General features: G+C 41.7%; 1 protein-coding gene across 1 annotated transcript in view; it reads right to left on the reverse strand.

Annotated features, from left to right (window-relative positions):
- ENPEP (glutamyl aminopeptidase) overlaps positions 1-15,442 on the reverse strand; it is an 83,389-nt gene extending 67,947 nt beyond the window's left edge. The window contains exon 1 of the mRNA XM_084872261.1: positions 14,280-15,442. Within this exon, the coding sequence (XP_084728387.1) occupies positions 14,280-14,917 (638 nt within the window). The 5' untranslated portion in view covers positions 14,918-15,442. The remainder of the gene's footprint in view (positions 1-14,279) is intronic.
- Positions 15,443-15,760: the final 318 nt, after the last annotated feature.

The raw sequence follows: 15,760 nt of genomic DNA on the forward strand, positions 1-15,760 counted from the left end.
TAATTCACTGAATTGTGCCTATTAGATTTGTGCATTTGCTATATACAAACTTTTCTAAAAATATCTGTTAATCAATATTGAGCTCTAGTAAGTAGTTTTGTGTTGTTGCGAGGTATAGGTTAGCAATTCGGGAACAACCTTCTCTATGTGCTTGCTTGAGCCAATAAAAAAAAGTGAAAAGCAGCTTTCTCACTGTTGGAGAAGAGAATTCTAAATTTGTAAAGGGGGAAGTTTAGAACATATAAATGCAGGTTTAGAATAAATTCAATGATTTTCATCTAGATAAGGTAGATAGATATAAAAATACACAGAGACATATGTTTCCTAGCTTTGTCTACTGAGTAGGACTGGTTGCAATGACAAGCATGTAGCATTGAACACAATTACCATATTTTTCCGTGTATAAATGACCCCATGTATAAGACGCCCCCTAAAATCAAGAAATCAATATTTTAAACATCTTTTCTGGCTTCCCTCTTAAGGCCTTCTTCTTTTTTGGCATCTTAAGGAGTTGTTCTTTCTGTTTTCCCCACAGTCTGATCAAACACTCAGTGGGAGGACATCCAAATTGTCTCTCTATGGTTCTATTTGCATTCTCTTTTGCATAGCTGATTACATTTAGTTTGAATTTTTCAGAGTAAGACAATCATTTATTGGTACTTATCTTTTTATTTTTTGACATTTTTATAGACTTAGAAAGCTCGGGTCCTTGTTCCACCTGCACACTCTCCTCCTCCACTTCCAATTATGGCACCAGCTGATATCAGTAACAATAAGGCTCATGATTGGAGGAAGGCTGTCTGACAAGGTATGGGCAGCTATGCACTCCCTTGGCTCCTCTTTGGCTGACTTCTGTGTATAAGATGCCCCTCGATTTTCAGTCTAATTATTTTAGAAAAAATAACATCTTATACACGGAAAACTATGATAGTTCCCAGATGATCATTTTTAAATATCACTCCCCACTCAAAAAAAACCAGGACTCCTTAGAGAAATGGCTGATTCCAATGCGGGGTCAGGAAAAGTCCAAAATAATCCTGGAACATCTCAGTGTGCCAAAAAGTAAGAAAGTTCTCAAAGAATCATTTGAACAAGTCACAAAAACACAAGAGTCTGATTGAGGAGACTATCACTATCCAAATCTGGGATATTTGGAATATCAAAAATAAACAATGGAATTATAACTCATTGAATGAAATAAAAATCCATGAATCCTTAATCTAATAAAAATTAATGAATATCTCTAGCCTGTTTGGCTCAGTGGATAGAGTGTTGGGCCACGGACTGAAGGATCATGGGTTTGATTCTGGTCAAGAGCATGTGCCTAGGTTTTAGGTTCTATGCACTGCCCAGTTCCCTGTCAGGGCTCCTGCAGAAGGCAACCAATCTATGTGTCTCTCTCACATCAATGTTTCTCTCTAACTCTCCCCCCTTCCTCCCACCCTCTCTAAAAATCAATAGAAAAATATCCTCAGGTGAGAAGTAACCAAAAATAAATATAAATATCCTATATAATAAGAGGGTAATATGCAAATAGACTGAAGGGCAGAACAACCAAACAACCAATCAAAGCCTAATATACTAATGATATGCTAAGGGTGCTCAACTGCTCACTATGATGTGCACTGACCACCAGGGGAAGATGCTCCGACTATAGAGAGACAATTTGGTTAGCTTGCTGCTGGGGTCCAGCCAATTGGGAATGAGCAAGATGGGACAGACATAACCTGGAACCCTCCTGCGGTCCCTCCCTGGTCCAATAATGCACTGGTGGGGCCCTTAAGCCCAGCCTTCCCTCTTGCAATTCAGGACTCCTTGGGGGATGTAAGAGAGCTGGTTTCATCCTGATCCCATAGACAACTCCCCTTGGGAAGGCACCAGACACAGGGCTCAAGGCTGGTAAGCACTGCTACAGCTGCACAAGCCTCTCCCTATCTGGACTGATTGGGCATGAGCCTGCAGCAGGCGTAGTGGGGCCGGGATGAGTGGGAGTGGCAGGTAGGAGCTGCAGGCAGCATTGGACTGCGGGTTTCAGCCCAATCCCTGGAGGCCACCCAGAGGGACCCCACCTGTGCACAAATTCGTCCACTGGCCCTCTAGTATATATATTAGATGGTAAAAGACAAAGAAAGACCAAGGGACTGTTCAAGGGAGTCTAAAGAGGCATGACACTAAAAGCAATAATGGATGTATACTGAAAAAATAGCTAAAAGGACATTTTGAGGATAAAACAAAGATGGCCACATAGGTAAATACCTAAACTGCTGCCTCGCACAACAATTTCAAAACTATAACTGAAAGACAAAAGGAACATCATCAAGATCCATGGAAGGCTGGCTGAATGGAAATTCTACAACTAGAAGGAAAGAGAAAAGCACAGAGTCTCATGGGAGAAGAAGGTATGAAGGTATGGAGGCGTACACAGAGAAGGCTGTTTTTTTTCAAGTGGGAGGGAGACAAAATTTCCCAAAAGCTCTGAAATCCAGTTCTGGGTGAGACTCTGGGGATGCAGACTCATTCGGGGAGAAACTGGACTGTCTGGCAGTGGGCAAAACTCGAGGGTGGCTTTTTCTCAGAGGTGCTTGCAGCAATTATCATGGGAGACTGAGACACAGGGCCTCTTAAAAGCAGGGCTGATGGGAAGCCATGGCTGTTGGCTCTGCCTTGAGACTCCGCCCCATCCAAGCTGAGCAGAGGCTTTTGCAAGCCTTGTCTCATAAGGGTGTCTCCAGCACATAAGTTCTCCCAGCATAGACACAGCTGATCCTCACAGCCAATTGGCCTGGAGGTCAATTCCTCCCAGTGATACCAACAACAATCAAGGCTTAACTACAACAAGATTGTGCACACAGCTCCCAAAGGGCTGCACCAAGAGTGTCCACCTCAGGTAACTGGGGAGGCTGAGCCACTGAGCCCTATAAGACACCTAGCACACAAAGCCACTCTATCAACTCAGGGAAGCAGCCAAAATGCAGAGACAAAGAAACAGGTCACAAATGAAAGAAATGGAGGAAAGCAAACTACTGGATGTAGAGTTCAAAATCACAGTTATAAGTTTTTCAAGAATTTTCTAGAAAAGGGTGGTAAATTTAGTGAGAACCTCAAGGATATGAAAAAGAACCAACTAGAAATTAAGCATACACTGACTAAAATAAAAAATAATATACAGAGATCCAACAGCAGACTAGAGGATCACAAGAATTAAGTCAAAGATTTGGGATACAAAGAAGCAAAAAACGCCCAACCGGAAAAGGAAAAAAAATCCAAAAAGTTGAAGATGGTATAAGGACCCAACATCAGAATTATGCGGGTGCCAGAAGAAAAGAGAGAGCAAGATACTGAAAACCTATTTGAAGAAATAATGCCAGAAAACTTTCCCAACCTGATGAAAGAAATAGACTTACAAGTCCAAGAAGTGCAGAGAACTCCAAACCAAATGAATCCAAAGAGGACCACACCAAGACACATCATAATTAAAATACCAAAGACAAAAGACAAAGAGAGAATCTTACAAGAAGCAAGAGAAAAACAGTTAGTTACCTACAATGGAGCACCCATATGATTGTCAGCTGATTTCTCAACAGAAACTATGCAGGCCAGACGGGAGTGGCAAGAAATATTCAAAGTGATGAATAGCAAGAACTTACAACCAAGATTACTCTACCCAGCAAAGCTATCATTCAGAATTGAAGATCAGATAAAGAGCTTACAGATAAGAAAAAGCTAAAGGAGTTCATCACTGCCATACCAGTATTATATGAACTGCTTAAGGGTATTTTTTAAGAAGAGGAGGAAGAAGAAAAAGGTAAAAATAAAACTTATGAACAAGAAATACATATCTATCAACAAGTGAATCTAAAAATCAAGAGAATTAAAAAATCTGATGAACAGAATAAACTGGTGAATATAATAGAATCAGGAACATAAAAAGGGAATGAACTGACAATTCTTGGGGGAAAGGGGTGTGGGGTGTGCAGAAAGAAACTGGACAAAAGTCGTACACCTAAGGATGAGGACAGTATGGGAGGGTGGTTAGGGCAGAGGTTGAGGTGGGACTGGGAGAAGTGGAGCTATGGGGGCAAAAAAGAGGAACAATTTTAATAATATGAACAATAAAGATTTATTTTTTTTAAAAAAAAAGACATTTTGTGGTTAATTGATGAATTTGATTATGACTGTGGATTAGGTAATTATATCAATATTAAATTTCCTGGTTTTGATAACTGCATTGTGGTTGTTGGAGAATGTTCATGTACTTAAGAAATATATACTGATTGCTGAGGCAAAGGGAAAGTGTTTCAATATACGAGAGAGAGAGAGACAGAGAGAGAGAGAGAGAGAGGCATTTAAGAGGGAAAGGAGATAGAGGAAATAGGACAAAATGTAAACTATTGGTGAGTCTGGGTAAAGTGTCTCTAGGAGTTCATTGTACTATTCATGTAACCTTTCTGTAAGTTTAAAATTATTTCAAAATAAAAAGTTACTCAAAAAAGTCTCAGCCAAGGATTTATTCTTCAATAAGTAATTACTGATGAGTTTCCATGATCATAATTTAACTAATGCATTGAAGTTTCTAACACCATGCAGATTGCAGGGAATTGCAAATACACCAGGATTAAAGAAACCTGTACACCTTGCTGGGGTACTAAGGTTTTCTAGTAAGCTGCACCAAGCTCCAATACCATGTTTTGTCAGCTGACCCTTTCTTCTGGATTCTTCTGGCTTCTGATTTCTTCCAGAAGCCGAAGAAAAGGAAAAGTCACTCTACAAGGATGTTTTCAGCTTAGTCTCACCTCAGAAATAAGCCAGCTAACTAATTTGGGAGTGTGTGTGTGTGTGTGTGTGGAGGGTGAGGGTGAGGAGGGAGTTGAATTACATGTTCCTAAGCAGTAGCCGAGAGATGGGTAGGTTTTCAAACACTTTACCACTCTCTGCTCTGTGCCCCAGCACCCAAGAGAGCAAACAATTCTCAATCCTTTCCCCATCTCTCTTTAAAAGAGATTGTGCTTGAAAATTCAGATATCCTGTATTTTAAAAACGGAACATAACAGTGGTGGAAATGGCTCTGTGTGGTGTGCTTGCTGGTCCTGTCAATGAATGTTAATCACGGGAAACCCATGCAGCTATAGTAATCTAGACATATATTGGTGCAGGTCAAGTGACAGGAATTAACAAGAAGAGTTACAGAATGCACACTGTTATTTCTAAATTGTAGAACCAATATGATTTTATGGGGGAAATTCTCTTCTAAGAGTAAAACTTCCTAGATTCTAATTAGTCTTTAGCCCCATATGTGTACTTGAATGAATTACAAAACCTACCATTCTCAGGGCCCTCATCTATGAAAGCTGGTTACCAAAGCACATCAGGCCTCTTCATGGGGCTGGGAGGAGACCGTAGGGCTAGGTCATGTGTAATAATATATTTGAAACTGCCTTGAAATTTACATAATGGGATTAGGATACACCTAATTCCATTTTCTTAAATTCTGGAAAGATAGCTTTTCTTTTCTTTTCTTTTCTTCTCTTTTCTTTTCTTTTCTTTTCTTTTCTTTTCTTTTCTTTCCTTTTCTTTTCTTTTCTTTTCTTTTCTTTTCATTTCCTTTCTTTTCTTTTCTTTTTTTTCTTTTCTTCTTTTCTTTTCTTTTCTTTTCTTTTCTCTTTTCTTTTCTTTTTTCCTTTCCTTTCCTTTCCTTTCCTTTCTTTTCTTTTCTTTTCTTCCCTCCCTTCATCCCTTCCTTCCTCTCTCCCTCCCTTCCTCCCTCCCTTTTTTCCTTCTTTTCTTCCTTTCTCATATAGCATATGAAACTTTAATCAACCAAAAGACAAAGTCCCCAATATATCTGTCACTTCTTGGTGGAGACACCAACACTTCATTCACATATCTTGCAAAAAAGGACCTTCTAGGATTGACAACACTGTGAATCCAGCATTCAGACCATGTAGGCTCCACTCGATTGGTTAAGATCCTTCCACCCTGTGACCATACCAGATGCCTAGGCCCCCAAAACAACTGTGCACAGAGTGCTCCAAAGTCAAGGCCTGTAAACCAACCTGAGATCAGGAAGCAGAGTCCCAACAGAGGTGCCATCATAGGTCCAGGCTTATGTGAGCCTGACTATGCTTTATGATATAGCACCTTCCACAACCAATAGACTTCAAAATTCATTCAGACACAAATATTTGTACTAGAACACAATTAATTTTTTAAAATGTGTTTGTAAATATTATAGGTGATATAACAGTTTTTAAAAATAACTTTTTTCTCATGAACTCCTGTATGACTCAATAGCTGTTATTTAAATATGCTAAATTCACCTGGCTGGCATGGCTTAGTGTTAACCTATGAACCCAGAGGTCACGGTTCAATTCTCGGTCAGAGTAATAACCTGCGTTGTGGACCATGCAGGAGGCAGCCAATCAATAATTCTCTCTCAACATTGATATTTCTATCTCTCTCCCTCTCCCTTCCCCTCTGAAATCAATTATATATATGTTAAATTCCATCCAAACTTACTAAAGTTTTGTGTGTATATATGCAAATTTGAAAAGGAGGTATCTGAGAGAGCAGTACAAAACAACTTTAGATCACAACTTCTTTGGGGAGGTTTTATTCAGTGTTTAAACTTTTCCTTTTTAAAATCAGCTGAATTGTGTTGCAAATTAATGTGCAAAGCCTGGCTAATAGCACAGTATGTTCAAAAGTGATTGCTGGATCTGTTCCGAATAATTACCATGCCAGGCAAAGGCGCTGAAGTAAACCACTTTCCCCTGGGGGCCTTGCTGTACTATGCTAATAAGCCCCTTTCTAGGCCCAGACCATTAAAAACATAATTCTATGTAACTTATTAATTTATAAAAGAGCAGAATACCCCTCTGACTTCTCTGAGTAAGTCACATCATGGTGATTTTAGAGAAAGCTGGAGAATAGCTTGTTACTCCAGGGAGAGAAGAGGGGATGATGATGATGCAATTCGCTATGAATCAACTTTAAAAACACACAAAACCCACCACTATCCCATAAATCATCTGGCAGACTATTTCTAATGAAGACTCTCAGGCTATCTTCAGCAATCTGATAACTTAATCTAGCAAAATAAATAGCAAGGTCTAGGTAAAAACCTTAAACAAAAGGCTTCTGACACAAATGGGGCAGCACAGTTGCTACGTGTCCGTGCAGACCAAAGCGAGTGTTCTTCATGGAAGAAGGGAAGCTGATCGGTGCCAGACAGCCCATCCCGCTTACCCAGATTCCAACACGCTTTTGGTGGTTTGAATGAAAGCGTTAATTATTTACCTTTATCTTCCAATTATCTCTCCCTATGTAGAAGACATGCAAGGTCAAGTGAAATCTTTTTTGTTTCCTTGCTCCTAAAATAAATTACTAAGCTTCCTGCAACAAGTAAACAAGACAAAAAAAAAATCAATTCTTTATTGATAAGGGATATGCCGATAGCTCGACATATCAATCTAAGAATATAATGAATAAACTGACACACACACATCCACACACACTGACCTAGGACCATCCCACTGATTTCCTTCTTTACCTCATTTCCACTTAACTCCTAAATCTTTATCACAAGCCTTCACCTTGTGCTGCAGACATATTTATCCACGTGCCTCCTAGGCATGTCTTCCTAGATGTCTGACAGGTATTCAACACATCTGACACTGAACTTAAAACCTTCCCTTCTCAATCTGGTTCTTCTCTTCTATTTCCAATTGAAGTGTGGCTATTACTCAGATCAGGTATCTGGGGCTTCCTAGGCCCATAAGTTTACCTTAACCCTCTGCATAGTCAGTTTGCAAATCCTGATTTCTTCCCTCCAAACTGCCTTCTCTATTGTGTCAGCTTCTGTCTGTCTTGAAGCCATTGTCCTATCTGACCTTCATCTCTTTCCTGGGTCATTGCACTGTCTCCCACATACCCATGTATGGACTAGGCTCTTTTCCTTCACCAACCACTTCTAAATGGTCACCAGCGAATTTTTCCTTCATAGTGCCTTTCATCAGCTACTCTTCCTTTTCTTTCTCGTGGGTTTTCCAGAGTTACCTCTAGCTAACCTCTTCCTACAAACCTCTCCCACTAACTAATTTTTCCCCCACTCTGCTCTTCTGACTTGGCGCCTTTCCTTTTTACTTGCTTTTATCTTCTCAGTTTGCCTATTAAAATCCCACCATAATATTAAGGTCAGTGTCAGTCCTACCAATGTGATGAAGATGATCCAGAAAACTCAAACTAGAAACCATCTATCCTCCTTTTAAAGTCTTGTAAATTCTATCAATTCCAATAATCTCAGTCCTTAAAGTATAATGACTGTGTTCCTAAATTTAAAAAGAAAATACATACCAATTCCACTTCCCTTCAACAAGATGGGCAGGAAAGAAACAGGGAAGTTTTCCACAATGACTTGGAAGGTAGAGATGTCATTGGTGGAAGCCGGACTCCTTCCTGGGAAAGGCGCTGTAGCCATGCGGCCAGGTTCAGCGTGTGCCAGAGGACATTAGGAGTGGGAAAGCCATAGATGCAGTCAGTAATATTTGAGTGCTCAGTGTATGCCAGACAGGGAACAAGAGAGACTTGGCTTATTCTCAGAGACCCACAGAGAGTCCACAGTCACATACGGTAGGGAAACTACATCGGCAGTCTCTGGAAATTCATCATGGACACTGTCAGATCACACAAGATATTATATTGTATTTAATGTTATTGCCCAAACTAATTTGGTCACAGTATCACTCCCCTACTTTTGTCCTGGCAAAATCTATTGCTATCCTATGCAGCTAGAGCTCTGTGCAACACACTTTGGGAAATGCTGTGTAAGATTAGTTGAAATGCTGAGAAAGAAATGCTCAACTTGTGAGAGAAAAAAAATATTATACACTCTGGAGATTTGAGTAGATGGGACTGTCTGGGAAAAGAACAACTGAAAAGAGTATGGGGCCTTGGTCATCCAGGAGGACCATGGGTGGGGCAAGAAAGTATAATTACACAGGGGTCTCCACCCTGCTTCCCTTTTGTATGACACAAAATCAAAACACTGCCCCTTTGTGTGTAAAATTAAAAAGAGGGTTCTGGCTTGTGTGGACACCAAAGAAATGGTGTCACTACTATCACTACTACCCCTGGGAGAGGGGCAGAAAATGTAACTAAGACCTTGTCCCTACAAAAAGAAATGGACAGCCAGTTTGAAATGGAATTGCCATGGCCTAGAACAAAGAATATCCTTACATGATATTATTCTACAATGTCATTAAATTTTTTCCCAGATTTGTGTTAAAAAAAAAAAAAGAGTGTGGGGGTTTGGTTGGTGTGGGAAGGCAAACATTTCAAAAGTTTCAATCCTTTTATGTGCTTTTACTCAGACCTTAAGAGAGTAGTAGGAAAAGAGACTTTTAAATGTTCACTTTCTCCTTTTAAGCCTCCTATAAGCCTGTCCCCAGCAAGGTGACAGCTTGACATAGGGAACTCTCACCCTTCTTCTACAACTCTCCTTTACCGTAGCATTTTGAGGGAAAGAAGCCACTGAGTTCATTCATGTTTAGCTTGCGTCATGGCTGCAACAATAATCTCCCAAACTGCTGCTAATACTCAATCCTGGAGTTAAATTTTACGTTGAGGCAAAAAAGTCAGAGAATATGATTTTGATTGCATCAAGGGTACTACTACAGTGGTACTTTAAATTTCACGAGCTTCAAATATTACAAAGCTCACTCTGTAATGTGAAAGCACGGTGTTGTTCCAGTGAGTTCATTCTTGCCATCCTTACACGGACAGTCATGGGAAACCCTAGAGGCCTGCATTGTCCAGCGGCTTGAAAGAAATGCATTTTTTTCTCATATGTCTGAGATATTTCCTAACAAGCCAAACCAAAAGTATTCCATTGAGCCTAAGTGAAGTTATTGAGTATGTGCCAGGACTATTCCAAAGCGTGGATGCAGTGCACAACTGGCAGCATCCTGTGTAATATGAGAGCCTCAAAAGCTACCAATGAAAACAAACTCAGGAAGACCAATCTTTCCTGAGAATCTAGCAGCACAGGCCTCCCTCACCAATCTTGCTTGTCGATTGGATTTGCTGCCCAACAATTAAGATAGCTGAGTTTCCGAATGTCAGCTCTCACACATGTATTTTATGGTAAAATTAACTGGTGTGACAACATAATCCAAAGAATCAGAGTAAGTAATATATATTTTAGTATATAGTGTGGGTTTTTTAAAAATATATATATATTTATATTGATTTCAGAGAGGAAGGGAGAGAAACACCAATGATGAGAATCATTGATCAGCTACCTCCTGCACACCCCCCGAATGGGGATTAAGCTCACAACCCAGGCATGTGCCGCTAATCAGAATTGAACCTGGGTCCCCTCAGTCTGCAGGGCAACTCTCTATTCACAGTGTGTTTTTGTTTGTTTTTTAAACTTATGAAGTATGTAACAGAAATTTATTAACAGAACCTTGTTTCATATTTTTGGCCTTCCTATAGTATATAGAATTTTAATGAAGTATTTTGATGGCTTTACTTGGATGAAATTTCTATTTATTTTCACAACCAAAGAAGCAGTTTTAAAGTCTGAGAAATAGTAATTTTAAAGCTTTGACTCACTTTACAGTGATGAATTTTTAGAATCTCTTGAAGGTGGATGTCCTTCAGAATAGTATACCCTTTCCTTTACCAAAGTGCAAACACTTTAGAAAATTATGTTACTGTTAGTGTGATTCAGAAAAGTAGGTACTTTCATGCATTGTTGGTGGAAATGTAATTTGGGACAAACTTTTTGAAATTAGGTTTGAAGACACACATACATACACATGTGCGTGCACATGTCGTGTGTGTGTGTGTGTGTGTGTGTGTGTGTGTGTGTGTGATAGCTACACTAATAAAATAGTAATATGCTGATTGACCAGAACTCTGTGACACCCACCAGCCAATCAGGAGTGAGTATGCAAATTAACTCAACAAAGATGGTGGGGTTAATTTGTATACACAGGCAGCGAGTGGCTGGAGATGGGGCGGGACACTTGCATCGTTGCCATGGCAGCCACTCAGGCATTCTGCACCACCCCAGCTGCTCCAGGCCTCTGGGCAGCATAGGAAGGTGGAAAGGCAGCTCTGGCCAGAGTGAAGCGGTGCCAGCATCCAGGGGAAGGAAGGCCCATTCTTGCACGAATCCTCATGCATAGGGCCTCTAGAATGCATAAGTGTGTATATATACACATGTGCATGCATTTATACATATGTAGGTTAGACCATTTCCTAAAGAAATCTTAGAAAATGTTATACATTATTATAGAGATGTTCAGTACATTTTTATAGGTGTTTATAGGTAAAACATAGGAGCAACTTACATGCTCAGTTTTAGTGGAACAACTGAATAAATTATATTTATACAATGAACTATCATGTATCTATTAAATCATATGGAAGGATAGCAAATGACATGTTAAAGTGTTGATATATTCTAAATGCACATTGCACAACACTATGCACAGCATAATAATGCCATGTTTATGTGTCCAGAAAAAAATGCTAAAAGAATGTTTGCCTAAATGTTAACAATGACTATACTTGAGTGATGGACTTATAAATGGTTTATATTTTCCTATAAAATGTTCTCTGTCTTCCAAGTTTTCTGTGGTAATGTGTACTTAAAACCTATTTTCTTTTCTGACTTTTTATAGTAATAAAATTCTGGAAACAACTCTAATATCCATCAGGGAATTGGTTTTTAAAAATAGTGCATTTGTGCAGGGGAATATACAATTTTAAAAATCTAACTCTTAAAACTATTTAAGAATGAATGGGAAATGCTTATAATATGTTAAGTTAAAAAGGTATATGGATTGCCATTTTGTTTGCCTAGAAAAATTTAGAATTACATTAACACGTTAATGGGGTTACCACTGAATGGTGAAAGTGCTTATTGGTTCTTTAAATTTTCCTTTTTAATAATTTTCTATGCATTCAACATTTGTAATTTTTATAAACAGAAGAATGTAAACAATGAAGATGTTTGGTTACTATTGATAGTAAGATACATCATCTTTAGGAGCATGATCCCTTCACACTGGCATTTCTACTCAATGTAGCAGTGTACTACACAGTGAGATAGGAATATTTAAATATTTTATTTTAGTACTTGGGTCTTTCTGACAAACAGAATTTGGGGCAAAATGTTCACTTTGTTCTATAAGATGCTTAAAACAACATGGGAAAGGGATGTACAGTGAGCTGGCCCCAGATTCACATTTCTGAACTGTGATACTACAGCTTCTTAATCATTTACCTGTTCAGAATCTAAGTAAGCAAAGGTCAACACAATTTCAAGTTCAGTGACACTTCAGGTGTAGCCTTCCTCCTTGATACAAGGGCCACACCCACAGTGTAAAGGTTTTTTAAGATCATTGAGTTTATACCGTTAGTACAACTCTAGTGGCAGCCTCTGATTAATTGTCAAGGCAAGTAACATCTTTGACCCTGGCCAGTTTGGCTCAATAGATAGAGCGTCAGCCTGTGGACTGAAGGGTCCCAGGTTCAATCCAGTCAAGGGCATGTACCTTGGTTGCAGGCTTGTACCTTGGTTGCAGGCATAACCCCAGTAGGGGGTGTGCAGGAGGCAGCTGATCAATGTTTCTCTCTCACTGATGATTCTAACTCTCTATCCCTCTCTTTTCTTCTCTGTAAAAAATCAACAAAACATATATTTTTTAAAAATAACGTCTTTGCCAAAACTGGTTTGGCTCAGTGGTAGAGTGTCGGTCTGAAAGGTCCCAGGTTCGATTCTGGTCAGGAGCATGTATGTTGGTTGTGGGCACATCCCTGGTGGGGGGTGTGCAAGAAGCAGCTGGTCAGTGTTTCTCTCTCATCGACATTTCTAGCTCTCTATCTCTTTTCCTTCCTCTCTGTAAAAAAATCAATAAAAATATATTTTAAAAAATAACATCTTTATTTGACTCAGGAAATGAAATTGTGTACACACACACACACACACACTTGGAAGACTATGGGGAAGAAAATGTTTTCATGTTCTTAATTATATATCTTTAATGTTGTAAAAAGCTTATAAGGCATTACCATGCATATTGCATTATGGGCAATAAGACCAAAGATTTATATATGTGCTGCCACTGAAGTGTGGACTCAGTCTTTATTGAAAGCTTATCTGTAAATGATTCTGGCTAAATGAGATAAAAGACACAGTCCTGCCTTCATTCCTAGATGGAGTCACAAAGACAATTCCATGAATTTTACATACTTTCTCAATGTCTTTTCCTAGTAAAATAGTCAAAATTATAATGGACATGTACAGAATTTCACTTAAGTTGAGTGTAATAGCATTTTAAAGGTTCAGTTTAAAATCAGTCAACATGGGGCCCAAGAATATCACCAGTGAAATGTGCCAAGTACATGTATTTCAAAAATATGAGTTAGTTTATAATAAATATTAAGGATACGGCCCTGGCCGGCGTGGCTCAGTGATTAAAGCTTCGGCCGGAGAACAAGGGCTGTGGGTTCGATTCAGGTACCTGAGTTTGAGGTTCTCCTCCCAGAATGGGGCACGTGCAGGAGGCACTTTATTCATGTGGCGGCTCTCACATCGATGTTTCTCTCTCTTCCCTCCTCCCCGCCTCCCTTCCAGTTTCTCTAAAATCAATGGGAGGGGAAAAAATCCTCCAGGGAGGTTTAACAAAAAGAAATACAAATAGCCGAAACCAGTTTGGCTCAGTGGATAGAGAGCATCAGCCTGAGGACGGAAGGATCCTGGGTTCGATTCTGGTCAAGGGCATGTACCTTGGTTGTGGGCACATCCCCAGTAGGAGGTGTGCAGGAGGTGGCTGATTGATGTTTCTAACTCTCTATCTCTTTCCCTTCCTATCTGTAAAAAATAAATAAAATGTATTAAAAAATAAATAAATACAAATAAAAAGGATATGGTTTCTCATGGAATGATTTCCCCCCCCAAAGGAACAAAAGACTTATACTGCTCTCTCTCTCTCTCTCTCTCTCTCTCTCTCTCTCTCTCTCTCTCTCTCTCTCTCTTTACTCTGTGCAGTTCACTCAACACTTTCAAATGTTATGATGATTAGGAACTTACCCCAGGGCAAGACTTTTTGGCTTCCCAGAAAAACAGGCAGCATTGACGTCAAGAATACATATCAGACCAACCACTCATTCAAGGGTGGAAATCGAAAAAGAAAGAAAAAGCAGGCATCTGCGTTTAGGAGAAATAGACGGGGGGGGGGGGGGGGGGGGGGGGAATCAGTACTTACTTGGTCTGCCCGTTCTCCACGTACGTGGTCCTGTAGAAGCCCACGAGCGAGCCGTTGAGCTGGCCGGCGAAGTGCAGGGTGAGGGTGTAGAAGGGGCCCTGGGCGGCGTTGGCGGGCAGCTCCTCCTCGGCCTCCAGCACCAGGTACTCCTGCCGCCGGTACTCGAAGCAGCGCCGCAGCCGCAGCGCCGCCCCCGAGGGCGCCGCCAGCGCGGGGGGCCGGCTGACCCGGGTCTCGCGCAGGTGCAGCCACAGGTGGCGCGTGGGCGCGCTCAGGTTCACGGCGATGGCCACGGAGCCCGTGTACGTGTCCGCCTCCAGCAGCGGCTGCACCTCCAGGTCGTAGTGCACCGGGCTCACCCAGGCGGGCAGCCTGAACTCCCTCCAGCCGCCGCTCTCGTCCTCGCTGGCCGGGCAGACCCCCTGCTCCTCGGGGGGGCCAGCGGTGGAGGGGCCGGAGGTGGAGGTGGAGGTGGGGGTGGGGTTGGGGGCGCTGTCCGCGGGGCCGCACGACGACCTGGTCAGGCCGACGGAGAGTCCCACGATCAACCCCACAGCCACCACCGTGGCGCAGATCGCGGCCGCATGTTTGCCTCGAATGCAGTATCTCTTGGAGTCCTCTGCCTCCGCAAAGTTCATGGCTGTTCCCAAAGTCGGAGGCTGCCCTGTGGGAGAGGATGTTAGAACGAGCAGGCGGAGCAGGCGGAGCAGGCGGACGTGGTCGGCAGACTTCCTTTGTTAAATGGGAAGGAATGCCCTGGTTTGGGAAGCCTGTTTTCACTTTCTCCCCCCCCCACCTCTCTCTCTTTCTCTCCTCTCTCTCTCTGGCTTCTTCTCTCCCTGCACGTTTGTCCCAGCCAACTCCAGGATGCCTGCGAGGAGCTGAGCGAGAGGAAGAGGACTGTCCAGAGAAAACTGTTCCCCAGCTCCCTTATAAGCAGTGCATCCCCACCCCGCCCCTCGGGCGCTGGAGGGAGTTAAATATAAAACAGGCCGAGCTTATCAAGCCAGCGGGAGGATGGTCCTTTGCCAAAGCCCCGTCAGCAGCTTTCTGGAGAACGCTTGGGGAAAGGGGTGTGTGCTGGCCGTAGAAAAACTCAACCTTTGTCACTGGGTCTCTCTGACTTCTTCCTGCTGGGCTCGCAGCCTCTCTCCTCACCAGAAAGGGCTTCTTGGATTTCGGCTGTTTTATCAGGTAGCTTGCCAAAGAAGCCGAGTGTTTTCTTTTCATTCTTCTCCTCGAGTTGGTAAACATTCAGACCCTGCCTTCTGCCAGAGTCACGTCCTGGAAGCGGAGGCTCAGAGGGATGCATACGTTCAGGGACCACTTAGGTAGGCAGTGAGAATGTGTTGGACGCTGGGGAGTTCGTAAAGCAGAGCCAGGTGACCCCAAAGGAGTACAGTGGATGCTGGATGAAAGAGAAGGGGAAACACAAAGAAATTAGCCAAAGCAGCACTGGACCTGAAAAGCCCAAGAGACAG

This window comes from Pipistrellus hanaki, assembly GCF_964339955.1.
Source record: "Pipistrellus hanaki genome assembly, chromosome: 1".
NCBI classification, from domain to species: Eukaryota; Metazoa; Chordata; class Mammalia; order Chiroptera; family Vespertilionidae; genus Pipistrellus; species Pipistrellus hanaki.